Below are 26965 nucleotides of genomic sequence, written 5' to 3' on the forward strand. Positions count from 1 at the left end.
TAGTACATTTTACCCTGGGCGAAAAGTCCTTTTTGTTGTTTTATGCATTTTAAAGGTTACATTTTTCATGATAGTGATCCATTAACCACTTGACGACCGCAGTGGTAACCCTCCCTAAAGACCAGCCTCATTTTTGCATTGCTGGGCTGTGCAGGCTTTTTAGCCTTCTGCACAGCCCAGTTATTGAGCCCAGCGATCGGACTCACCTTTTTTTTGTCCCTAAGGGGACATGCCGCTGGAGGGGTCCGATCGCTGCAGGCTTTGTTTATTTTTTTTTTTTTTGGCATTCCTCAGCGAAGCTCTCTCTCCCCGTCCCCCTCCCTCCCCTCCTTCCCTCCGTGAACTAGGATTGGAACAGGACAGCGATCCGCCCTGTTCTGCCTCTCATAGGCATCAGCTATGAGAGGATGGCGCTCCCAGGCCAATCAGAGGCCGGGGATCGCCGATCTGTACAGCGCTGAGGCCCCCGGCAGCGCTGTACGCTTGTAAACAAAGGGGAACTCTTTTCCCTTATGTTTACAAGCCGCCTGCTAGCCGCGATCGGCGGCTAGCAGGCTATTCACGGAACTCCGTTCCGTGAAGCGGCAGGAAATGATCGCACGGCCGTTCCCTGGGAAACTGCAGCCCCAGGACTTGACGCCAATTGGCGTTGGGCGGTCCTGGGGCTGCCGCCGCGGTCACGCCCATTGGTGTGAGGCGGTCGTAAAGTAGTTAAAGGGACACTGAAGCAAAAAAAAAAACCCATAACTTGCGACAATGAATTGTATGTTTAGCACAGATAATTAATAGAACAGTAGTGGCGAAGAAATGAGTTTCATATTTTTATTTTCAGTTACATAGCTTTTTTTTCTAACATTGCATCATACTATCATATTTCCAATTACACACCACACACTATTTTAAACGATGAAACAAAGCAGAGCTAATGAACCTTTGAACTCTGCTGCAGTGAAAGCTTATCTGAAACTGTCAATGTTTCTTTGCTGTATCAGTGCTTCAGAAAATAGGACTGTCTCCAACCCAAGTTGGGTCAGAGCTCAGAGAAGCTCTTTTGCATAGATAAATGACGTTTCCTAACTTTGTTTACTGGAAATAGACTATTCTTTGCTACTAATGTTCTATTTCTTAGCTGTACTACACATACAAGTCATATCAAGTTTATTTACGCTTTTGATTCCCGTTAAATACATCTTGTAACTCATGTGCATAAAATGGGATAGCCAAAAGCAGGCACTAAGTTTGAGTTAATTTACCTAAAAGCAAGGATAGAAATATACTGTATATACTTAAAGGAAAATGACTTGTGCTCAACAATTACGTTTTGGAATGCAAATACCTATTTTAAAAACTGCGTAATGCACACCAAATCTTATTCCATATGTGCCTAAAACTGAAGGTTTCACTCAGTGATTGCTTTTTCACTCTGGTACAATAAAGTCCCACCTCGTTAAATTGACGTTTTCTGTATTAAGACACACAGGAAATGATTTGATTGTTTATTTCCAGAACACTCCATTTAGGACAGCCAACAAATTACCATCCTTGCAAAATATTTGAATAAAAATACTACGTAAACCATTGTATCAGCCAGAAAAAGAAAAAATGAAATCAAGCCTTTGTGACCAATATAAATTTTAAAGCTTACAAAATAACACTAATAGAAAAAAACAACAAAAAAAAACCCTTGCGATTGTGAACAGGCTGTGGGGACTGAACATATCCACATGTACCAAGTCTTAATTCATGTCATTACTCTTAACACCTTTCAACTTAAAGGGACACTTAAGTCAAACAAAAAAAAAAACCCGCGTTTTACTCACCTAGGGCTTCCAATAGCCCCCTGCAGCTGTCCGGTGCCCTCGCCGTCTCCCTCCGATCCTCCTGGCCCCGCCGGCAGCTACTTCCTGTTTCGGTGACAGGAGCTGACAGGCTGGGGACGCAAGTGATTCTTCGCATTCCCAGACACATTAGCACCCTCTATGGTGCTATATGGTATATGATATATGCTATAGTAGCATAGATGGCGCTATTGTGGCCAGGAACGCGAAGAATCACTTGCGTCCCTAGCCTGTCAGCTCCTGTCTCCGAAACAGGAAGTGGCTGCCGGCGGGGCCAGGAGGATCGGAGGGAGATGGCGAGGGCACCGGACAGCTGCAGGGGACTATTGGAAGCCCCAGGTGAGTAAAACTCATTTTTTGTTTGACTTAAGTGTCCCTTTAAAGACCAATCTTAGATGTACTTTTAAAATAAGCTTAATATGCATTAATCTATGCACACATAGGTGTTCATTTTAACCTTTTGACATGGCAGCAGACAAGAGTATGTATATCAGCCCCATCGTGCACGTTGGTAACCATGAGGTGGCGCTAGTAAAAATATTGGTCATTTATATTACCAATGTTTTACTTTACACTTATCGGTCACCCATTCTCACACTAACTTCCCCTCCCACTGCCTAACTAATCCCAACCCCCCCACTGCCTAAAACTAACCTCCCCCTCCTAATACCCTAGACTAACTCATGGACCACTATTCATAGCCAATAATCAAAGTAGATGATTGCCTCCTCCAACTGCTCCCTTCCTAGAAGCAGATTGGTTACTAGTATGGCATCCGGTGCCCAACATGTAGCATTGGTAGTTATTAGACACCACCCAAACCACGTAATCCGAGCAGTAAAGCCTTGTGACATCTATTTAAGTAAAAGTTAATGAACAGTTTAAACATGTAGATGGGAGCCAACAGCAGATGCCAGAGAAATGCTTTCAGAAATGTTGAAGTGTTTAACCTCCCTGGCGGTATGACTCCCGCGGCTCCGGGAGGGTTTTTTCCACTTTTTTTTTTTAGCATGTAGCTAGCCTAGCTACATGCTTCGCCCCCTCCCTGCGGCGCCCCCTCGTAATGCCTGATCGCCGCCGGCGCCGCTTGCCCATAAGGAAATACCGTTCTGAACGGGATTTCCTTGAGGGCTTCCCCCGACGTCGTGACGTCACAGGGAATCCCGATCCACCCCATAGAGCAGCCTGGCGGCGATTGGCCAGGCTGCGCAGGGGGTATGCGGGGGGGGGGCGCCTGTATAGCGGCCGGTAGCGCGCATCGGTGGTGGCGATCAGACCAAACACGCAGCTAGCAAAGTGCTAGCTGCGTGTTTGAAAAAAAAATGATGCAAATCGGCCCAGCAGGGCCTGAGCGGCACCCTCCGGCGGCTTACCCAGTGTCCAGCACGGGGTTACCGCTGAGGTGGTTAAAGTACATATGAATATGGGTTTATTTACATGTCAATGGCTGCTGATTTTATTGAACCCAAGCACTTCAAAGGTTGTATTAGACAAAGTCTTTCAAATTCAAGGAAATAGGACATGCAAAAAGTAAAGGTTGTCAAAGACAAATGCAAATGCCCATTTATATTGTTGCATAAGCTCCCTGTCAAAAAAGTAAATGTTTAAACCTCAGACAAAAGTGCATTAGAAAACCATTAACCACTTCACCACTGAGGGGTTTTACCCCCTGAGCACCAGAGCAATTTTCACCTTTCAGCGCTCCTTCCATTCATTCGTCTATAACTTTATTATTACTTATCGCAATGAAATGAACTATATCTTGTTTTTTCCGCCACCAATTAGGCTTTCTTTAGGTGGGACATTATGCCAAGAATTATTTTTTTCTAAATGTGTTTTAATGGGAAAATAGGAAAAATGTGGGGGAAAAAATAATTATTTTTCAGTTTTCAGCCATTATAGTTTTTAAATAATGCATGCTACTGTAATTAAAACCCATGAAACGTATTTGCCCTTTTGTCCCGGTTATAAAACCATTTAAATTATGTCCCTATCACAATGTTTGGCGCCAATATTTTATTTGGAAATAAAGGTGCATTTTTTTCAGTTTTGCGTCCATCCCTAATTACAAGCCCATAGTTTATAAAGTAACAGTGTTATACCCTCTTGACATAAATATTTAAAAAGTTCAGTCCCTAAGGTAACTATTTATGTATTTTTTTTAATTGTAAATTTTTTAATTTTTTTTTAATTACAAAAAAAAAAAAAAAATGGGGAGTGTGGGAGGTAATGAGTTAATTTTATGTGTACAAGTCATTTATTTGTATGTGAAAAATGTGTAGGGTGTAGTTTACTATTTGGCCACAAGATGGCCACAGTAACTTTTTGTTTTAATGCGACCTCCAAGCTTCCTTCCGGAAGCTTGGAGGAAGAATAAGGAGGCTGGACACGTGAGTTTTTTCTCACAATGATCGCGCTGCCCATAGGAGAGCAGCTGATCATTGCGGGGCTTAGATCAACGAACGGGAATGGATTTTCCCGTTCATTGATCTCTGGGCGAGCGGGCGGCGGCGGTTTTACTAGCTGCGGGCGGCGTGTTTACGAGCGGGAGCGCGGGCAGCGTCGGGAACGCGGAAAGTACGTGTTTCTCCGTCCCTGGTTTTTAAAGGATGGAAAAAGGGGCGGAGAAATACGTACGCGCGGGGGTAAAGTGGTTAAGGCATAACCTAACCGGACACAGAATTCCTCTTTATAAAATGCACTTCCTGTTCCCTAACAGCAACCACCTTGGCTGATGTAATATCCTCTCACGTCTAACCCTTAAAGAGACACTGAAGCGAAAAAAAAAATGATGATATTATGATTTGTATGTGTAGCACAGCTAAGAAATAAAACACTAAGATCAGATACATCAGTGTAATTGTTTCCAGCACAGGAAGAGTTGAGAGACTCCAGTTATCTCTATGCAAACAAGCCATTAAGCTCTTCTACTAAGGGTGCATACAGACATGCGACTATAGTCGTTTAAAACTATCGTTACCGACGGCATTGCCCGACGATCGTTCGTAAAAAGTGCACAAACGATCATTAAAACGACCGACCGAGATATGTCGTTGGTAAAGAACGATCCATTCTGCCAGATCTTTTCCAACGACCATCGTTCAAAAAGTAATGTCTGTACAACGATCGGTCGTTAATTCGTTCTCAAAGCTTTGCACATGCTCAAACAGTTCTTTTTGACACTTGTGTTTGAAATCAGTTTATGCATCATTTGCGCACGCAACGCTCGTTCCAAGATCGTTCGTACACGAACGATGTTCAAAGTAGCCTTTCTTCAAATGATCATTGGCCGATACCTCGTTTAACATCGTTCGTCGTTCAGAATGAATGAATGAATGAATGTTATCGTATGTCTGTACGTACCCCTAGTCGTGGAGAGGGCTGTTATCTGACTTATTATCTCAACTGTTCCTGGACTATTTACTTTTCCTCTGCTAGAGGATAGGTCATTACTTCACAGACTGCTCTGAAAGACTCATTTTGAATGCTGAGTTTTGTGTAATCTGCACATATTATAGAATGATGCAATGTTAGAAAAAAACACTATATACCTGAAAATAAAAGTATGAGAATATTTTCTTTGCTGCTAATCTTCTAGTAATTATTCATAGTACACAACCAATTCACTATATCTTTTTTTTTCGCTTCAGTGTCTCTTTAAGTGCAGGCATAATGAATTGCCCTTCCTGACGCCCAACCATAATCTGCCTAACCCTATGCTCCCCCACCTAACCTCAATGTAATACACTTCCTGACTGCTAAAACCTGCATAACAAAATAAAAAAACACCACCACCTAACTTCCACCTACCCTGTATCCTAACACTATCCCTTCCTCCTATTAGCATCTTGCCCTTTTAACCTTAGTTCTAAATCCCAACAGCTAACTCCAAGCAATACTTACTTTATATACTGTTCAGAGGACAATGTTGACTCTGCAAGCAATGACAACCCAACAATAGTCAAAACCCTGTGCCTTTAACCAGACACCATTTCCACCATCAACTAGTCGTAAATCACCAAAATGCTAAAAGAATGCATGGACATGTAAATATCGGTTGAATTAAAATATAGTTTTACTTTGAAAAGCATTTTCAAAATGCAGCCTCAATTCCCAGCAAGACTAAGCAGGCATCTGTAGTCCAAAATAAAATAGATTTCAAATGAACAAGACTATCTATGAAGAAACATTTGTATAATGACACCAACTGCTCACAATTCCCATACAGATCATAACATAAGCTGAAATGAGGTCAGTCAGCGAATAAAGCCCTAGAGTAGAAGAAACTAATAAAGAATTGCTTCAAAGCAACACAGCCAGTTATAATTCAAAAAAAGGCAGGCTTCAGAGGTCACAATATGAAGTCACTGTAGTCCGTGTAAACCTGAAATCTAATTTAGTATGAAATCTGTATGTAAACAGTTTTTGGAGCAGGAACCACCTTCTAAAGGTATCGGCAGTGCAGGGAAGGAAAGTGGTAGTTTTATGTAAAAGCACAAGCCAACTGTTAGGTTTTATTACCCTTTCTCCAGTATCCTACCAAATAAAACCTAACTGTCCCTGCGTACTCCTGTCCCTGTGTCCTTGGGTCCGTGCTTTTTGCTAATTCACACGTGCGCAGTACGGACAGCCGTTGGGACAGGACGACGGGGCCAGTTAGCTGGGCTGGCATGTGCGCAGGTGAACGGGAGTGTGCAGGCGGTGAGAGCCAGTTTTTAAACGGGCTTAGGCCCGATTCACATCTGCATTTTTTTACAGAGCCGGACGTACAAAACTGGCCATCAGGATCAGGTAAAAACTATCAGTTTTTACAGCCAGTGTGCTGTAAACTGTCAGTTTTCTATTTGTTCCTATGTAGTTGTAAAACCTTCTGTTCCGTTGAGCAAAACTGTCCGGAAAATTGGGTCCTGCGGCATTTTTTTTGTCCGTTCAGCGGAACAGACAACGGAACTGTACGGCCTGTTCCGTGGCAAAAGCTAATGTGAACCGAGCCTTAGGTCTACTAGAACAGTAATCTGCAAACTTGGCTCTCCAGCTATTAAGGAACTACAAGTCCCACAATGCATTGCAGGAGCCTAACAGCCACAGTCATGATTCATAAAGGCAAATGCATTGTGGGACTTTTAGTTCCTTAACAGCTGGAGAGAAGTTTGCAGATCACTGTACTAGTAGATAAATATTTAGCAAGCATGCATGCATTTACCTGAAAAAAAAAAAAAGGCAAGATATGTGCAGTCATGCAGGGGAATACAACAGCAATTCAGTAGAAAAAACCAAAACTCCACTGCATCTGGATTGCTGCTCTCCAGAAAAGATGCTGGCTGTTATCTGCCAGTTCTAGTGTGTCCCAGCATTCTCTTCTCCATCACGGACACCACCACAGTGCAGAAGTGCAAGGCTTCGCTGCTCCCCACTATTTCCCAGCATACCTGCTGAATGGTGTAGGTGGGGAGTCGGAAGATTAGTTGTGACAAGGGATGAATCCCCATTGATTAACCAGGCATTTACATAGAAATAACGTGCTGTATGCAATAAATATGAGGCTTAAAGCACTGCTGTGTTATGACTTGATAGCAGCATGTTTCAGCTGAACCATTGCAGAGGGATTACCTTACAAGGTTTATGTCTGCCACATTTATCCAGTGTTACATTTCATGGAAGACTTACAACCCAAAGCAGAAGATGTGGAACAATTACTAGAAGCATCCACTCATATCTTTCCTAGCTCTGGGGACATTAAAAGGGAGGTCATGACTAGTTGCCATATACACCAGAAATAAAGTCATCACCTTAATTTTCATACCTTAGACATTGGAAAAGGAGAAAAAAAAATATACTTTTGCACAAGAAACAAGTGTAAGTACAACTGGAGTAAAATTTAAAATGTAAATCAAGCACGACCTCAATCTACTCACTCCTGAAAGTCTTCATGCTTCTTGTTGCCTTCAGAGTCCTTCCCAATTCCTGTTCCCTGCCTTAATATTCGACTGGCCCATCTAGCAAATCCTCTCCAGGAAGTAATTCTAAACTGGGCATGAACAAGCTCCAAATTGCACATTTCCAGTAAGAGAAAGCACTAAAGTATGAAAGAAGATATACACAAGTGTTTTCTTTTACTGGGCATGCATGGTTCGGAACCTCTGCATACCCAGTTTAGAATAGATAGGTCACAGCCCAGGGAACTACTGGGGCGCTGGGGGAAAAACCCTTATTGAGCAGGGAAAGAGAGGGACCCTAAGGACAACAAGCAGGAGGAAAATTAAAGTCTTCTGGTTCCCTAGAATTTTTTTTACTTAAAGGAATACTACAAAAAAAAAAAATCACTTACCTGGGCCTTCTACCAGCCGCCTGAAGCCATCCTGTGCCCGCGCAGCCACTAACTGATGCTCCAGTCTCCCAACACTGGTTTAGTTTTCAGCCACTGCACCTGTGCAGCTCTGGCAACACGCATCCTTCCCATATTGCGGACAGCAGTGCAAAGAAGGGTACGCATGGCCAGAGATGCGCAGTGACCTGCGACTCCCAGTTGGTAAAACAAACTAACCCGCGGCGGGAGACCAGAGCATTGGTGAGTGGCTGCACGGGCACAGGAGGGCTACAGAATGGCTGCAGGGGGCTGGTAGAAGCCCTAAGTGATTCTTTATGTAGCCATTTTAGCCTCCATAGAGTTAATCACGAGTTGAGCTCGGGGTGGAAACAACAAGCCAGGAGCGGTAAGCCCAATTTGAGTTTGTGGTAGTTGCCAGGGGGTCTAAGCAGAGCAATGTGCGCAGCGGACGTTTCAACTCCCCTCCTGGGGGTTCCAGACGTCCGCCGCCATTCTTTCTCTCCTCCGAGGCTGTTTCCCCCTAGCGTGATTGCAGTCGGTCATGATGACAATCTCACTATATTGTTACAGCGCCATCTGGAGGACAGAGGGAAAACTGCAACGCTGGATCCCAGGGTAGTGAGTGAGTGCTGGGCTGCTCCAGAAATCTCTAGCAGCATGATTTTTTTTATCCCAGGTTTTAGGATCTAAAAGCATGCAAAAAAATTGCACTGCTTTTAGATCCTAACATCTGGAAAGAATCATAACGCTAAGGGGGTTAGGTATCCCTTTAAAGTAAACCTGTGAGGTCCGTTGGGATCAAAGAACAAATCCTAAAGAGGCTTGTCCTGTCCTCAGCCAGCCCCATTCCAGTGCTGGGACCCCCAAAGAGACTCCTCCCTATGCACTAGCACCGTCCCAGAAAGTTAGTGGAGTTTCCCACAGAAATGTACAAGAAAAACTTGAATGATATTCATCAACAAACTCCAAAAAGTTGGCTTTTACTGCCAAGAAATTGACAGGACGAGAGGTTATCAGAGAAAAAGGGATATCACAGGAACACATTTCAAATGAGAGATCTAACCCACAGGTTAATTATAGACATACAGGTTTAACCTTTTTTGGACCTACAAAACTTTTTTTGACTTTTACCTTTCTTTGACTTTGCTCCTATCTTCAGCTTGGATGGCCAGGCAATCTGTGTATTTGTTTCTTCCATAATCTGAGAAAGAAATGAATGCATCTTTAGTAATGTTATAGTTCCCCTCTGGATTAAAGCAAATTTCTCACCGCACAGCTAGAGTTCACAGTCTGGTCAAGAAACCACATTCACAAAAACATCTTATTAGACAGACAGCTTTGATCAAACACCCACCTCCACCTCCTTGTAAATATCAGAATGCCGATTGTGAACATCATAGCACATAAGTCAACTTTTCCCGACACATGGAATCCATTTGTGGCCATTTCAACTCATTCATTTTATTAACAGGGCAGTACTGAATTATTTATAGTTTTGCAACTTGGGGTGATATCGCATTATCAGAATGCCACACAAAAAGCATAGCTGAATAGGACTGTTTAAGGTCTGATAGGAGTCTCAAATCGGGTTTCAAACACCTCCATACACACAACACCCATGCATTCCTATGAAGTTGAGTAGAATTTGATCATGTCAAACCAAGAACCAAAGAATACAACCAATGAATAATGCTCTAAGAAAAAAAAACTATATTACTGAATATCATGTGGCCATTGCTGAAGAATTATCTGAAGACAAGATCACCAACCCACCCCACTCCGACCCCCCCCCCCCACACACACACACACAAACTCCAACTAGGTAAGAGAGGACTTTGATAAGGAGATATAGCTAATTTTGCGGTATTTATATAGTGCTGATATCTTCTACAGAAATTTTGACATATTCCACCTAGTCCCTCAGAAGTACACAATCTAATCCCTACCATAGCCAGTCACTGTCTGACTTTAAAGTTAACCTCCGGACTAAAAATCTACTCCGCAGAACTGAAAAGGCTTGGTGTTTAACAGTTTCAGGGTTCAAACCCACTAGAGAGATTTTCTGAGCGTTTAGGGAGCAATTCAAACTGCTAGAGATTTCCCTAAACGCCCAGCTGATAATGAATGGGCCAAATTCCACTGGAGCGATTGCGATTAACAAATCGCAAAACGCAGGACATACAGCATTTTTCGCATTTAGCGTTAGCGATTAGCTTTAGCGTTTCTGCAATGTTAAGTATATAAACGCTGGCGTAATCGCTCATTAAAACCTGCACAGAGGGATTTTGCTAGCGTTTTAAAGTTACTGCACACTAACAAAATTAAAATTGAAAGTACCAATCAGAATTAAAACGCAAATCGCTAATCGCTACACAACCGCTGGCAAATTACACAAAATACACTAAAATCGCTCCTAAAATCGCTTGCAAACCGCTCATACAAAATGCTAGCGATTGCGATTAGCGATAGTGTTTTCTAGTGGGTTCCAGGCCTCACAACATCAGAACTTTGTTTTTCTTACCAAAGCATAATTTTTAGCTCTATTTTTAGCCAAGCTCCACCCATCAAAGAAAACTGCCCGGGCTTTTTTTCCCTGATGCTGTGCAAAGGATGATGAGATTTCCTATGTGGTTATTCACGTTGCCTAGCAACTGGGAGGGGTGATCAGCACACAGGACAGTTGGAACTGTCTCATGCTACCTGTCGTCACCTTTCAACCAAAAAGATGGCTGCCCTCATGAAATCAAACATTTTCCTGTTCTTTTAAAACAGGGTGGGTAAGAGATTATATTACCTATCTATTTTAATTAACATAACTAATGTAACTTAATGACAGTATGTTTGTTTAGGCTGAAGTTCCTCTAAGTTCTTATAGGACACCTGAACTGAAAGGCATATGGAGGCTGCCAAATTAACTTTTAACCACTTGCCGACCGCCCACTGTATATTGGCGGCGGCAAAGTGGCATGCCCAGGACCACGTAACGCAGATTGGCGTCGGGTCCTGAGTCTCTTCCTGGCCGAGAATCGCACGCAGTGATGCGCACGCATCCGCCGGCAATAGGCTCCGCCCACCCGCCGGCTGTTCGGAAGCATCGGCGGGTTGGTAACCCCACGATCGCCGCATAAAGTGTATAATACACTTTGTAATGTATACAAAGTGTATTATACAGGCTGCCTCCTGCCCTGGTGGTCCCAGTGTCCGAGGGACCACCAGGGCAGGCTGCAGCCACCCTAGTCTGCACCAAACACACTGATCCTGCCCCCCCTTCCCTCTGATCGCCCACAGCACCCCTCAGACCCCCCCCTGCCGACCCCCCAGACCACTGTTTGCACCCAATCACTCCCCTAATCACCAATCAATCACTCCCTGTCACTATCTGTCAACGCTATTTTTTTATTTTAGGTCCTAACTGCCCCCTGGGGACTCCTGATCCCCCCCACCCCTCACCTGCCCCTTGCGGGCAATCTGATCACCCACCCACCTCCCAAGTGCATTGTTTACATCTGTTCTCTCCTCTAAACACCCATTACCCATCAATCACCCCCTGTCACTGCTACCCATCAGAACAGACCCCTATCTGCCCTTAGGGAACCCAATCACCCGCCCACACCCTCAGAACGCCCTCAGACCCCAGCCCTGATTACCTTGCCAGTGCATTGCTTGCATCTATTCCCCCCTCTAATCACACCTTGAGACACCCATCAATCACCTCCTGTCACCCCCTAGCACACCTACTCATCAGATCAGGCCCCAATTTGCCCCGTGTGGGCTCCTGATCACTCGGCCAAACCCTCAGATCCCCTTCCGATCACGTCCCCAGTGCATGGATTGCATCTATTTTCCCCTCTAATCACCCGAGACACCCATCAATCACCTCCTGTCACCCCCGCCCCCCTAGCACTCCTATCCATCAGGCCCAATACAACCTGTCATCTAAGAGGCCACCCTGCTTATGACCGGTTCCACAAAATTCGCCCCCTCATAGACCACGTCATCAAAATTTGCAGATGCTAATACCCCTGAACAGTCATTTTGAAGCATTTGGTTTCCAGACTACTACTCACGGTTTTGGGCCCCTAAAATGCCAGGGCAGTATAGGAACCCCACAAGTGACCCCATTTTAGAAAGAAGACACCCAAAGGTATTCCGTTAGGTGTATGACGAGTTCATAGAATATTTTATTTGTCAAAAGTTAGCGGAAATTGATTTTTATTGTTTTTTTCACGAAGTGTCATTTTCTACTAACTTGTGACAAAAGAATAAAATCTTCTATAAACTCACCATACTACTAATGGAATACCTTGGGGTGTCTTCTTTCTAAAATGGGGTCACTTGTGGGGTTCCTATACTGCCCTGGCATTTCAGGGGCCCTAAACCGTGAGGAGTGGTCTAGAAACCAAATGCCTCAAAATTACCTGTGAAATCCTTAAGGTACTCATAGGATGTTGGGCCCCTTAGCGCAGTTAGGGTGCAAAAAAAGTGCCACCCGTGGTATCGCCATACTCAGGAGAAGTAGTATAATGTGTTTTGGGGTGTATTTTTACACATACCCATGCTGGGTGGGAGAAATCTCTGTAAATAGACAATTGTGTGTAAAAAAAAAAAAATTAAACAAATTGTCACTTACAGAGATATTTCTCCCACCCAGCATGGGTATATGTAAAAATACACCACAAAACACATTATACTACTTCTCCTGAGTACGGCAGTACCACATGTGTGGCACTTTTTTGCACCCTAACTGCGCTAAGGGGCCCAAAGTCCAATGAGTACCTTTAGGATTTCACAGGTCATTTTGAGAAATTTGGTTTCAAGACTACTCCTCACGGTTGAGGGCCCCTAAAATGCCAGGGCAGTATAGGAACCCCACAAGTGACCCCATTTTAGAAAGAAGACACCCTAAGGTATTCCGTTAGGGGTATGGTGAGTTCATAGAAGATTTTATTTTTTGTCACAAGTTAACGGAAATTGATTTTTATTTTATTTTTCACAAAGTGTCAATTTCCGCTAACTTGTGACAAAAAAAAAAAAATTGTATGAACTCACCATACTCCTAACGGGGTCACTTGTGGGGTTCCTAAACTGCTCTGGCATTTTAGGGGCCCTAAACCGTAAGGCGTAGTCTTGAAACCAAATGTCTCAAAACGACCTGTTAAATCCTAAAGGTACTCATTGGACTTTGGGCCCCTTAGCGCAGTTAGGGTGCAAAAAAGTGCCACACGTGGTATCGCTGTACTCCGGAGAAGTAGTATGTGTTTTGGGGTGTATTTTTACACATACCCATGCTGGGTGGGAGAAATCTCTCTGTAAATGAACAATTGTGTGTAAAAAAAAAATCAAAACATTGTCATTTACAGAGATATTTCTCCCACCCAGCATGGGTATGTGTAAAAATACACCCCAAAACACATTAGACTACTTCTCCTGAGTACGGCAATACCACGTGTGGCATTTTTTTGCAGCCTAAGGGCCTGTTCAGACTATCTGCGTATGAAGAATGCGTTTAAAATCAAAGAAACGCAAGTTGAAAAACGCATGCGTTTTTCTTGCGTTCTAATGCGTATTCTATTGCGTTTTGCACACACACGTGACCCAGGGGGAAAAAAAATTATGGGAACCGCAGAGGGAAACGGACACTAAAAACGCAATAGTACGCGTTTTTGGTACGCGTCCATAGACTTTCATTGCGTCCGTTTCTATGCGTGACGCACAGAACGGCGTGCAGCAATGCGGATGAGAAACGTATGCGTCTCATACGCATACATGTGAACTAGCCCATTCAAAAGCATTAAGAGCCGTTTCTATGCGTTTTTGGTACCCAAACACATTCCCTGAAAACGTCTAGGAACGCACATAGTCTGAACAGGCCCTAACTGTGCTAAGGGGCCCAAAGTCCAATGAGCATTTTTAGGCTTTACAGGGGTGCTTACAATTTAGCACCCCCCAAAATGCCAGGACAGTAAACACCCCACAAATGACCCCATTTTGGAAAGTAGACACTTCAAGGTATTCAGAGAGTGGCATGGTGAGTCCGTGGCTCATTTCATTTTTTTTGTCACAAGTTAGTAGAAATGGAAACTTTTTTTTTGTCTCAAAGTGTAATTTTCCGCTAACTTGTGACAAAAAAAAATCTTCTTTGAACTCACCATGCCTCTCAGTGAATACTTTGGGATGTCTTCTTTCCAAAATAGGGGTCATTTGTGGGGCATTTATACTATCCTGGAATTTTAGCACCTCATGAAACATGACAGGTGGTCAGAAAAGTCGGAGATGCTTAAAAATAGGAAAATTCACTTTTTGCACCATAGTTTGTAAACGCTATAACTTTTACCCAAATCAATAGATGTACACTGAATGGTTTTTTTTTTTTATCAAAGACATGTAGCACAATTAATTTGGACAAAAATGTATACAGAAATGTTACTTTGACAAATTTTATCACAGAAATTTGTTTGACAAAATTTATGTCTTTTTTGATGAATATAATAAAAACTAAAAATCGCAGCAGCAATCAAATAGCACCAAAAGAAAGCTGTATTAGTGACCAGAAAACGAGGTAAAATTCATTTAGGTGGTGGGTTGTATGACCGAGCAATAAACCGTTAAAGCTGCAGTGGTCTGAATGGAAAAAAAGGCTCTGGTCCTTAAGGGGTTTTATGACTGCAGTCCTTAAGTGGTTAAACAATACCAGTTGCCCGACTGCCCTGCTGATCATCTGCCTCGAATACTTTTAACTATAGACCCTGAACAAGTATGCAGATCAGAGGTCTCTGACATCAGACTGAATCAGCCGCATGCTTGTTTTAGGTGTGTGATACGGATACTACTGCAGCCAAAGATCAGCAGGATAGCCAGGCAACTGGTATTTAAGGAAATATGGCAGCCTACATATGTCCAAGTTCAGGTGTCCTTTATGGTTATAAGGCCAATTTGCCTATCTGTAGGTTTTGAGCATGTAGGAGTAATCTGGACCACCCAAAGGTGTACGTCTGAGCAAAAAGTGATAGTGACGTGATTTGGCACCAAATGACAGAAGCCGGACACACACACACACTTGCCTGGCAAATACAAGTAAAAAGGACTGATGCAGAGGGTTACTTCCCAGGTCGAGGCTTCATAAGCTGATGACTCCTCACCTGCTACAACGCCTTCCGACAGTCATTTTGAGAAAGTTTGGACAAGCCAAGCAAAACATATAGGCATGTCACAGCGATTGTTCCTACCAAGTGGTAAGGAAGTAGATGGTATTGAGCACTCCAACTAGTGAAGCCATGGTCCAACCACAGAGAACTGGTACAGACCTATAGCTGACATTTTGATGTATGCCGGCTCTATAGGGGCGTGATCCTTCAGCAACAAGACTACTGCTGAGAACTTTCTAAGGTGCTGCTGCAGTGAGAAGCACTTTACATACAGATGGATCAGTGGCAATAGTTTGAAGGAACAGTTCTGCTCTGTAGCCTCAGAGAGAAGGGTTCAGCTTCTCTAGCCAAACTCTGGATATCAACACTGTGGTTCAGTTATTATATTGCTAAACCCTGTATATCGCCAATCAACAGGCAGGCTCTAGTTAGGCATAAGGAAGGTTAGTTAATGTAGTTTTTGATGGAGGCTAGAGATTGGCAAAGGTTGGGCGAAGCGTGAAGTGTAGGGTCATGAAAGCCAATACTACATTGATGATGTGGAAACGAAGTCGCCTAATCTACAGGTACTTTTATTACATGTACGCGTTCTCATATTCTAATATACCAGTTAACCGATAAATACACAATCAAGGATCTAAGAATCCACTGATACAAGGTACACTGTGAGGTGCCTGTACTTTTATCAGCATGGATACACTGAATTTTTTAGCAAGAAAGAAAATCCTAGTAAGTTGCTGAAATGTGATATTGAAATACATTTCTGCTGGAAGAATTTCATTTGACACACTTTTTGGCATTTAATATTTCCGCACTCACAAAACAAACATTCATGATACTTGGCATTCATTTAACCCAACAGTAAGAGTCTTTCTGTCTCCACTCAGAGTGATATCAAACATGAACGTATAAGCAACTGATGAAGGCAAAGCAGGAATATCATTGTGAAAGACGAATGATGTGCATTGCCGTAATCACAACAGAATATACCTATGTAGGTGGCCAGAATGAAAAATTAACTACCAGTAACTGCAAAAGTAGAAAAGTCATGAATCCACATGCTAAAAGAAGCACAGGTAAGAAAAACATCTCATACTGTATATAAAATGTATCATGATGTATTTATACAGTTCTGGCATCTTCCAAAGCACTTTACAGAGTAGTCCTGTCACCAACTGGTCTGCTGAAGAGCACGCAATCTAATTCCCACCACATTCCAGGTTTGGGACAGAGGAAAGGAGACACGTCAACTTATCAGTAGGTTTTTTGAATGCTGGAGGAAACTGGAGTCCCAGGAGAAAACCCCCACAAACAATATTGTACACGCTTCACGAAACAACCCTCCGTCCACATATCCACATCTGTGTTATAATTTAAGTAGGCCTCAGTTACTTGGCCTGAGTTTTATGTAAAAGGCTTGTCCGCAGTGTATGCCTTTAAAATAGATAGAGGTTTGGTGATGCAGGCAGAGGCATCTCAGGGTCTGCGTGTAGCAGAAGATACACGCAGATACTGAGAACATGTTCCTAAAGAAGGCCATCGGGTTTACTCTGACCTCCACTTACAGGACAGGAACAGTAAACATTGGCCATATTTACTAAACATCCACATGCCTGCATCTGGGTCAAGTGCCTCATTGATTATTAATAGAGTAGGCGGGTATGATGACACCACGAGTGGGTCCACCAATAGACTGATATAGGGGGTGGCGAAGATGATGTCATATTTAACTCTTTCCTAGTCGGTATTAAATCTGGAGCGAGCAATGGAGAACTCACTTCTGCTTCTTCTTTCTGCACTAGCTCGCAAGGCCGACTTGGACCTCTAAGCATGTTATTCCTTTCTGTAATCTGATATAATGTATGCTGTACATAGGTAGTCTAGCTGTAACATAGAGTAGATACAAGAAGACCTGGGTATCTTCAGTAGGAAGATACTCAAGCAGCTGTAACGCAACATGGAAGTCTGCTTTGCCAGGAGATGAATGTATCTGTATTCCTGTTTCCTGAATAAATAACGTAAACATTGAAGAAGCCTGAGAAAGTCTATATCCTGTTTGCGGTGTGGAGAGTCAAGTGATCTCACAGTCTGTGAGACGATGGTGTCGAAGCAAGGTGATAAGAACAGTTTATAACAATCTGCAAAGCACCATCTGTGTTAGTTATCTATCCCTTTCCCCAGGATTTACCAAGAGACGACCAATGTAAACAATCTCAGCTTGCTTGCAAATTTTATGCAAACTGTATTCAGCTCACAATTGGACCAATCAAAATCAAACTGTTCATCGATTGGTTTAAATCCAAGCTGCATAAAATTTGCAACTTGACAATCTGTAGTCGCTCACCTTGGAATGTCCAAAGAGGTGGCCTAAAAGCAGCACACAAGGCTGAGGCAGGCAAATGAAAGATTTAACTAATTGAGGATGACAGGTTTTAGCGCCTTTAAGGACCAGTTTTCAGTGCTGCACTTTCTGATCACTGATTGGTTCACAGTGATCAGGTGGTCAAGAGTCAATTACAACGGCTGCTAACTGATTTACGCAACTGCTGATTTTGAACAGTGGAGATCTGTGCTGAGGGGACGCACTATCATGCCCTATGCTCAGGAGCCACGGGCATTAAAACTACGCCGCATCAGCCTTAGACAAGTATGGCGTAGTTCTAGCTTTCATCAGTCCCGAACCGGTTTAATTTATGATTTAGGATGAGATATGCATAAAACCGGAAAAGTAGTCCATCCACAAACATGAATCTGCTTAAACAAACTGCACTCAATGTTAGAAATATTCTCCTGTAAACTCTAATGTGCCAGATTCCGTATTTCATGGAGTCATCTATTTGAACACAAATCAAGCAGGGCAATAACCTTGAGAGATGGGAGTAGTGAGTCTATTCATCGATGTTAAGTTCAGGCCTGACTACCAATCCAGGAGATCAGGCGCACAATTACTCTGGCATATACAAAAAAGTACCTCCTCCAACCAACCAACGCAATATTCATTTAGAAACAGCAGAGGACACCAAGTTCCTTATTTGTACATCTTGCTAGATTCCAGATCCGAAACACAATCTCAGATCTGCTCATGACTTTTAGTCCTCTAGAATCACCTCTTCACATTCATGTATACAATATTTCAAAAGGGCTTCAACCATCCTCTGGAATCCCCTGCCACAACACATATGGCACTCTCCAACCTTTTGAGGGCACATTAAAATAAATCACTTTTTTCCATCAAGCACACGCTCTACCATAGGCCAGTTCCCCAAAGTGCACTCCTACTAGATCTCCTAAAAAACACTGCCTCTAGGTATGAATATTGTATACTACCCCACCTCTTGTCCCCCCCCCCCCCCATTTCTTTAGATTGTAGGGCCCACTCACCCTCTTGCATCTTGGAATTCGCTACACATTTAATCATTAATTTTGTCACCAGTTACCAATTCTGTATTTTGTATCAACTGTATTTTGCATATTGGTGTATAACATTGTCTGTATTATGTACCCCCATGCTTGTTTCTTACTTTGTATAGTGCCACGGATTATGTTGGCACTTTAATAATAATGTTCCAGTATAGAGCAGGCTATAAATACTCACTTAAAATGGGAGGGAGGTTGCCAGTGACGGGTCACCTCTCTGCACTGGGGACCTCCCACCCCTTATGAGAGTGTTCATAGCCTCCTGTATACTGGAATATTGAATGAAATTGACTTACTACCTTATGGCTCTGCTTTCTTTGTATCCTTTCAAATCTATTAAAAAAAACAATGACTTAGGGCTCGTTCACACAAGGAATCACAAAACACTAGAGATTACCGCTAGCATTTTTGCGGGCATGATTTTTCCGTGATGAACGCAGAAAAAACTCTGGACAAAGTAGCGTTTTGGGAGCGATCGCGATTAGCGGTTCTATACATGCTAATCGCGATCACTCCAGAATCACGGCAAACCACTGTAGGTAACGAGTTTGCGATTAGCGATAGTCGCAAAATGCGTGTGATCGTAGCAGTGAGAACACTGCCATAGGGTAGAATAAGACTAGCATTACTTAACTCTAGCGGCTTGCAGGAATCGCGCGATTCCTGCTTAGGTGTGAATGGGGCCTAAGCTTCCCCTGGTTTCTGTCTGATGGTGTGTAAGCTCTTTATAAGGCTGATTTATCTAAAGTAGGCAATAATTCACATGAAGTTCCGTAGAAAGTAATTCCAGCTCATGGCCTTATTCTCTGCCAAACCAAAACATAGCAGAAAATCCTAATACAAAGTGAGAAACCCCAACTTATTTAACAGTGGATAAGCAGTAAATGAGGGGGATAAACAAATTAATGTTTCGGTAACTCTAGTACAGTCCACCATATTCCGTGCAGAAATTACACAAATGAGGACATCAGAAATGTGTTTCCACTTAAAGGACTTACGAGGCGAATGACAGGAAAAAAAAAGTTAATTACCTTACTGCAATATCAGACCTCAGGGCAGACGATCCGCGGCTCCCTTGTCCTTTCCAGCTGCTCCGTTATTTAAATCCACTTACTAGAGGCCCGACCCGCTACTGCGGCTGCGCAGGATTACAGCCCTGCCAGCGGGAAATCGTAGCTCCGAATGCCCAGTTATAAGTCATGTGGGCGTCACCACATGACTAACTGCACGTCAAGCCAGCTGCGCCCCTGAACCCAGTTTACCTGACTTATTTGGTACTCACAAAATTTGGTAAGCAAAAACGAAGTTGCAGGGCATGCTGGGTTGTCCTTTTTCGGTTCTGTACTTCCCCTCAGACTTAAGTAATGCACCCTGATTGGCTGAAGCCTCTTTCCCTCCTGTTTTCCCCTCCCACACATCTGTTCCTCTCTGATTGGCCAATATTTCTCATGCTGAGACAATGCACTTTCTATAGTACGGTGCGCCCAAATAAGGCAGAGGAGACTAAGGGAGGAAATGACATCAGAATTGGCTTCAGAACAGCAACACTTAAAATAGGAAATGCTAAGGAGGATCTTACTTTTTTACTGTAAAAAAAATAAAAATAAATCACTAAAATCAAAATGTAGACAGTGCAAACATAGGTTATGTAAGTAGAGCAAGTATTTATCTACTTATATATGTTTGTTTTTCGAGAAAGTGTGGCTGGCCGTTCCTCTCTTACTCCCTAACATGAAACTAAGGTTAATATAACTTAGATCACAAAATCTTCAGTTTTACTCAAATTGGTTGAAGCAAAAATGAATACACTCCACAACAAAAACTACTGCATCTAGTATTTTGTATGGCCACCATGATTTTTTTTTTTAAACTTTGTTATTATTTTCTAAAACAATTAACAGGATTACAGCATTGTTCATTATACAGTATTGATATCATAGGTTGAGCCCCCAGCCTGAGGTAACAGAAAAATGTCCGTGGCAATAGTAGGGACAACAAAACCTTTTGGGGAAGTTGTATAAAGTTTGCCGATTGATTGGAACAATGCAGAGTTCTACTCAAAAGAGACACTTAAACAAAAAAAACCAAAAAAAACCAAAAAAAAAAAAGGGGAACAAAATAAAACAAAAGAAACAAAGCCAAAAACACTGAAAGCCATAGAGACAGTTTTGCCAAGACCAGACCTTCTTAAGTGGATATAATGAGGGAGCGAGCGGGGGCGTAGGAGGGAAGGGGAAGAGGAGATATAGGGGGGTCTTAAGTTTGGGACGACTTCCACTCTGACCAGGGGTCCCAGATTCTTTCGAAGGCGGGCATAGTCTCTCTAATGTAAGAGGTCATCTTCTCGAGGGTGTATATATGCTGTACTTTATTGATAAGTTCCGACCTGGAGGGAGGAGGGGATTTCCAGTATTTGGCCAGTAGGGCCTTAGAAGCCCCGCAAATATATCCAAGGAGTTTGTTTTGGTGTTTAGATAGCTCCGGGGTGGGCCTGTGGAATAGGGCCAACCAGGGGTCAGGCTGGATCTGTTTCCCCAGAACCTCTGAGGCCAAGGTGAAGGACCGAGACCAGAAATCAGCGACTGAAGGGCAAGACCACCAGCAGTGTAATTGGTCTGCTGAGGCCGGGCAACCCCGGAAGCAATGATCCGATGGGATTAGGTTCCATTTGGCCAGCTGAGCCGGAGTTCTGTACCAGTCATAGAACAACCTGTAGTTTCTCTCTTTGGTTAAGGTATGTCTGGAGGAACTGGCAATAGCAGAGAAGATGACCTCCCACTGAGATTCGTCTGTGAGGGCCCAAAGTCTATCCTGCCACTTAGTCATAGCTTTGGAGGGACCTGTGAACCTGGTATACCAGAGGTCGTAGTACATGCTAGAGATCAGGCCCTCTGGTAAAGGTAAAGAGCAATATACGGACTCTAAATTGCATCTAACTAGCCGGAGCCCCCCGGCACATCTATGCTGCAAAAAATGTCTAAGTTGCATGAATCTAAACCCCTCCGAGCTTGGGAGGTGGTATTTCTCTTGAAGCTTCGGCCAGGAGGAAATGGATCCCTGCGACAATATGTCCGCAATTGAGACAATCCCCCTGTCCCTCCACAAGCCCCAGGCCAGGCCACAAACCCCGGGCTGGAAGTCTAGGTTATAGAATAAAGATTCCAGACTGGAGGAGGATACTAGCTGGGGTAGTATTTTACCTAGAGAGTTTTTAATGATTAGTGATTCCGCAATAGTGAATGTTGCGGAGTCAGGGCCGAGACAGGGCCTAGGTGTCCAGAGGAGACACTTAATGGGGAATGGGTGAACTAATTCCTGCTCCAGATCGACCCATCTTATTGTGCCCCTAGGAGCGGACCATTGAAACAACAGAGATCCGAGCTGCATAAAAATAATGCAATAAGCTGGGGGCACCCAGACCACCCTGGAGCTTGTGCCTGGCCAGAGGAGCATATTGGATGCGGGGTCTGCGGCCAGACCATATGAAATTCGTTATCCTGGATTGTAAAACCTCCAGATCCCTTCTGGGAATCCTAATGGGCAAGGCTCGAAAGAGATAGAGTATTTTAGGGAGTAATGTCATCTTTACAGCATAAATGCGGCCTAAGAGGGACAGCTGGAAGTGTTGCCACTCATCCAGAAGATTATGCAGCTTTCTGAGCATGGGGGTGTAGTTGAGTCTATAGAGGTCCCCGAGATCGTCCGATACCGTCACCCCCAAGTACTTGATCCCCCCAGGTCTAAACTTAAACCCAAAGGTCTGAGATAGTGATGCCTGCTGAACATTTGAGAGTCCAAACGGGATCGCCTCAGATTTAGAGTTGTTGATCTTAAAGCCTGAGTATGAACAGAAGCGGCCAATTTCCTTAAAAAGGTTTGGGACTGACACTAAGGGATTGGCTAACGAGAAGATTGTATCATCTGCGAACAGGGCGGTCTTAAATTCGAGTCTGCCCACCACAATACCCGGGATGTCTGGAGACCCCCTCACCCTGATGGCCAGAGGCTCTATACAAAGAGCAAATAGAAGGGGCGAGAGGGGGCACCCCTGCCTAGTGCCATTTTTAATGGGAAAACCAGGGGAGGTTATACCCATGTTGCAAACGTACGCTGTAGGGTTGGCGTAAAGGCTCCTAACACCATTTAAGAATTCCCCCCCCCAATACCAAACTTCTGTAGAACCAAGCGGAGGTATCTCCAATCCACCCTGTCGAACGCCTTCTCCGCATCCAGTGAAAGGAGCAGAGAAGGCGTCCGGCAGAGCTTCATCCTGGCAATCAGACCCACTATCCTTCTGACATTATCAGTAGTCTGTCTACCCGATACAAAGCCTGTCTGGTCCGGATGGATAACATTTGGCAGAATTAAATTCAGCCTATTGGCTAAGATTTTAGAAAATATTTTCACATCCACATTAATAAGTGAAATGGGTCTATAGTTTACCACATCAGTTAGGTCCCTGCCAAGCTTATGTATGACCACTATAGCCGCACAGGACATATCTGGTGGGAACTCCTCTTCTTTGAGAATTTTATTGTAAAGGGCCGAGAGCTCCGGGGCCAAGATTTGCTTAAAGGCTTTGTAGTAGGAAGCCGTGTATCCATCCGGACCTGGAGCCTTGGAGGATTTGAGTTTTTTAATTACAGCTAAAACCTCCTTGGGTGTAATAGGGGCATTGAGGGAATCCCGATGATTGGGTGAGAAAGTTGGGATCTGGGTATCGTTCAGATATTCCAGGTTACCAGCCGCAGAGACTTTAGTTTTATCTGTGGTGGTGCCATCGTATAATGAGGCATAATAGCTTTGAAATTCCCGGATGATTTGGGCCGGGTCATGTGAGAGCCTTCCGTTCTTGCCCTTGACAGGGTTGAGTCTATTTAGGGCCAAACGGTTGCTCAGTTTTCGTGCTAGCATAGTATCAGGCTTGTCCCCCTTTTCGTAAAATGTTTGTGAGACTAGGCGGAGGGCTCTAACTCTCTTAGGCATGAGCTAAAAGCCCTTCTCTTCCAAAAAGCTGATAATCTGGGCCAGAAGGGTGGGGGAGGGTCTCATGGCATGCTGGAGCTCTAGCCTTCGTATCTCCGTTTTAAGGTTGTTAGTCCTGGTCATGGCTTGCTTGCGTCTGGTGGAGGAAATTTTAATTAACTCACCCCTGATGGTGGCTTTGTGGGCCGCCCATCTGATCCCTTGGGAGGTGTCCCCAACCTGATTTCTTCTGAAGAAGGAAGTAATTTCCATTGTTAGTTGCGATTTAACCTCCTGGTCCACCAAAAGGGATTCATTAATCCGCCATTTGGTCGCCGGGCGCGGGGCCCGGGAGGAAAAGGCCACCTGAACACAGGCATGGTCAGACCATGATATCTCCGAGTGTTCAGCACTAACAACTTCAGAGAGTAAAGGGGCATCCATGAACACGAAATCAATTCGCGAATACCTATTGTGGGGGTTAGAATAGAAAGTGTGCCCCCCCTCCCCAGGGTGCAGAGCCCTCCAGACATCCCACGTACCAGTATCAGCCAGAAACTTGAGGAGGCACCTGGGGGGAGACCTCGCACGACCCCGGGGACCGTCCAAGTCTGCATTAAAGTCCCCTGCAATAATAAGTTTACCCTCCCTGTGTGAGAGGATCTTAGAAGATAATGTGTGGAGAAATGGGCGCAGGCCCTCAGAAGGTGCATAAACAGCTGCCAGAGTGAGACGTAAGCCATTAGACTCGCCAACCAGGATCAAGAATCTGCCCTCAGGGTCTCTCAGCGTTTTTTCGACTGTAAAGTTAAGCCTCTTGTGAAGTATGATCGCTACCCCACATTTTTTGTGGGGGGATGAGGCGAAGTATGTTAGGGGGTATTGTTTGTGCCAGAATTTGGGTTCTTTATTGTGTACATAATGAGTTTCCTGTAGGAATATGATATCTGCTTTCTCTTGTTTGTAATATAAACAGGCAAGATGTCTCTTCTGGGGAGCGTTTAGGCCCTTAACATTGTGGGTTATCACAGTAAGGGGGTTAGTCTGCCCAGGGGAAGGGGTTGTGGAAGGGGTTACATTAACGTGAGAGGTAGACATGAGGTGTATATACAGATGTTCGTACACTGTTACCCCCCGGGTGCTACCGCAGACAGGGCAACAGCCCCCCAGGCCAATTCGGTCCCATAGCCCCTATCCCGCCCCCGCTACCCGGACCCATAACAGACAGGTACAGTATTAGAAAAATGACCGGATATAGCAAAACATGGCAAAACAGTGAGAAATCTGGCTGAAACTTAGATATAAAATAAACGAATGGAACCTTGTTCAGCATAAACATTGAAAACAACAAACTAAAGTCTGCAGGAACAGCTAGAATTCCTGAAACAAAAAGAGAGGCATCAAACTGAATGCCTCGAGTGATCATCAGTTTTACTGCAGTGGTAGACTGCAGATCAGTCCGGGGCTGTAGCACCCGCGCGGACACACACACACAGCAGGAGCCCCAACCGTTGGCGCCACCTGAGATAAAGCTTGTGGGGCAGGTGGAGGAGTCATTGAGGGCTGTTAAACAAAAAAAAACACAGCCAATCAAAAAAGAAATAGGGAAGGGTGCGTGTAGAAACAAAAGCTGTGAAGAAAGATCGACTTCCAGTACCAGGGCCAGGTAGGGTCATCCAGGGTTAGAAGATGTGGAGGCTGGGCTAGCCGGGCTGCTTGGAGAGGTATCGGCCAGGGCAGGGGCCCCTTGGGCTGATGCAGGAACTGTAGACCAAACAGGTTGTGGAGGAGGCAGTCTCCTAGGAGGGGAGGCATTAGGAGGGAAGCGTAGTGGTTTATCCGGCTTCAGGCCCAATTTTTGCAGGACTTCAGGGATGTATTGAGTCGAAGATGACCAGCTGACGGCCTTTGTAGGGAATAATAAGTTTAAAGGGAAAGCCCCATTTGTATCTGATGTTCTGTTTAGCCAGGACTGTAGTGAGTGGTTTCAGGCTCCATCTCCTGCTTAAAGTGATTGGGGAGAGGTCTGGATAGATGTAGATACTAAACTCCTGGAAGGTGACTTGTGATAGATTGCGCGTAGCAGTAATAATAGCCTCCCTGGTGCTATAATAATGTAATTTTGTAATAATGTCCCTGGGTGGGTTTCCCTCCTTGGATTGTGGCCTAAGCGCTCTGTGGGCCCTGTCCATGCGGAATTCCTCCACAGGGAGCTCTGGGAGAAGATGGCGGAACAGGGCCTGCAGAAAGTCCTGGACTTCTGTGACAGACTCAGGGACCCCTTTAATCCTGAGGTTGCCCCGCCTGTCCCTATTCTCCTGGTCTTCCCTGGCGTCATAAAGCACAGCAATGTCGGCCCGCATTTCTTCTATGTCTGTGTCCAGCTGCTTGCAGTAGGCCCTGACCCCGTCCAACCCCACCTCTGTTTCGTGCACTCTCTGGCCGAGAGCTGTCAGTTCAGAGCGTATCTCCTTGACAGCCTCGGCGTTATGCCTTGATGAGCTTCTCCAGATTTGCGTAGAGCTTCTGGAGGTCTGCTTTTGTGGCCCCGGGGGAGTCTGCCCGCTTACCGTCCTGCGTGCTGTTGTCAGCCTGGGCTCGGGCGCCATCTTGGGAGGCCGCTCCCTTCTGCTTAGTAGCAAAGAGTTCCGGAATTCCGGGGTCCGGATTCCCCTGATTCTTCTTGGGGGGCATCTCTGGGCGCTCTGAGGGTGTTTGCTAAGGCTCCAAGGCAGAAGCGAAGTGTGGACGGGGCCCAGGGGAGCTGGATGTGGCAAGGTCTGCCGGAGCTACTCTGCCATGCGTCCGACCGGAACTCGGGTCAGGCGCCGCCCATTGCTAGTGTTAGTTGTATTGCCTTTATAACAATGTGGCACTGTATTGTCAGAGCCTGTTATGCAGCAGTTGCAGCAGTTTTAATTAGTTCCCTTGTATGTCAGCAGTGGATGGTTATGAGAGAGACAATTAAACTGTGGCCAGTTTAAGCAGTTTGTACCAGAAGCTTCAGTGGAGTATCTAGTCTGAAGTAAATTATCATGGGGGTACTTAGGATACCCTTGGTATATGTTATATTGGAGAGGATGGCTGAGGAAGATTGTAATTTTTGATACTTGCAAGTTCAGCACTGTCCTCTGTGTCTCAGATGCTCTTTGGCGTTAGGGTCTGTTTTAGGATGTTTCCTTATTCTGCTGTGCAGTTTGGAGGAGTTTGCAGGAGTGAGGCCTAGTAGGTCCTATGAAGCCGGGGCCTCGATTAGTATTTGCACCCCACGG

General features: G+C 44.4%; 1 protein-coding gene and 1 long non-coding RNA gene across 5 annotated transcripts in view; one reads left to right on the plus strand and one right to left on the minus strand.

The window, feature by feature from the left end:
- Positions 1-16380, plus strand: part of LOC137533820 (uncharacterized) — a 41897-nt gene extending 25517 nt beyond the window's left edge. The window contains exon 3 of the long non-coding RNA XR_011024222.1: positions 16199-16380. This is a non-coding gene — a long non-coding RNA (uncharacterized lncRNA). The remainder of the gene's footprint in view (positions 1-16198) is intronic.
- Positions 1-26965, minus strand: part of BICC1 (BicC family RNA binding protein 1) — a 376259-nt gene that overhangs the window by 151163 nt on the left and 198131 nt on the right. For all 4 annotated transcript variants that reach the window (XM_068255070.1, XM_068255069.1, XM_068255072.1 and 1 more), the window contains exon 3: positions 9298-9367. In XM_068255070.1, the coding sequence (XP_068111171.1) occupies positions 9298-9367 (70 nt within the window). The remainder of the gene's footprint in view (positions 1-9297; positions 9368-26965) is intronic.

This window comes from Hyperolius riggenbachi, chromosome 10 (assembly GCF_040937935.1).
Source record: "Hyperolius riggenbachi isolate aHypRig1 chromosome 10, aHypRig1.pri, whole genome shotgun sequence".
Taxonomy (NCBI): domain Eukaryota; kingdom Metazoa; phylum Chordata; class Amphibia; order Anura; family Hyperoliidae; genus Hyperolius; species Hyperolius riggenbachi.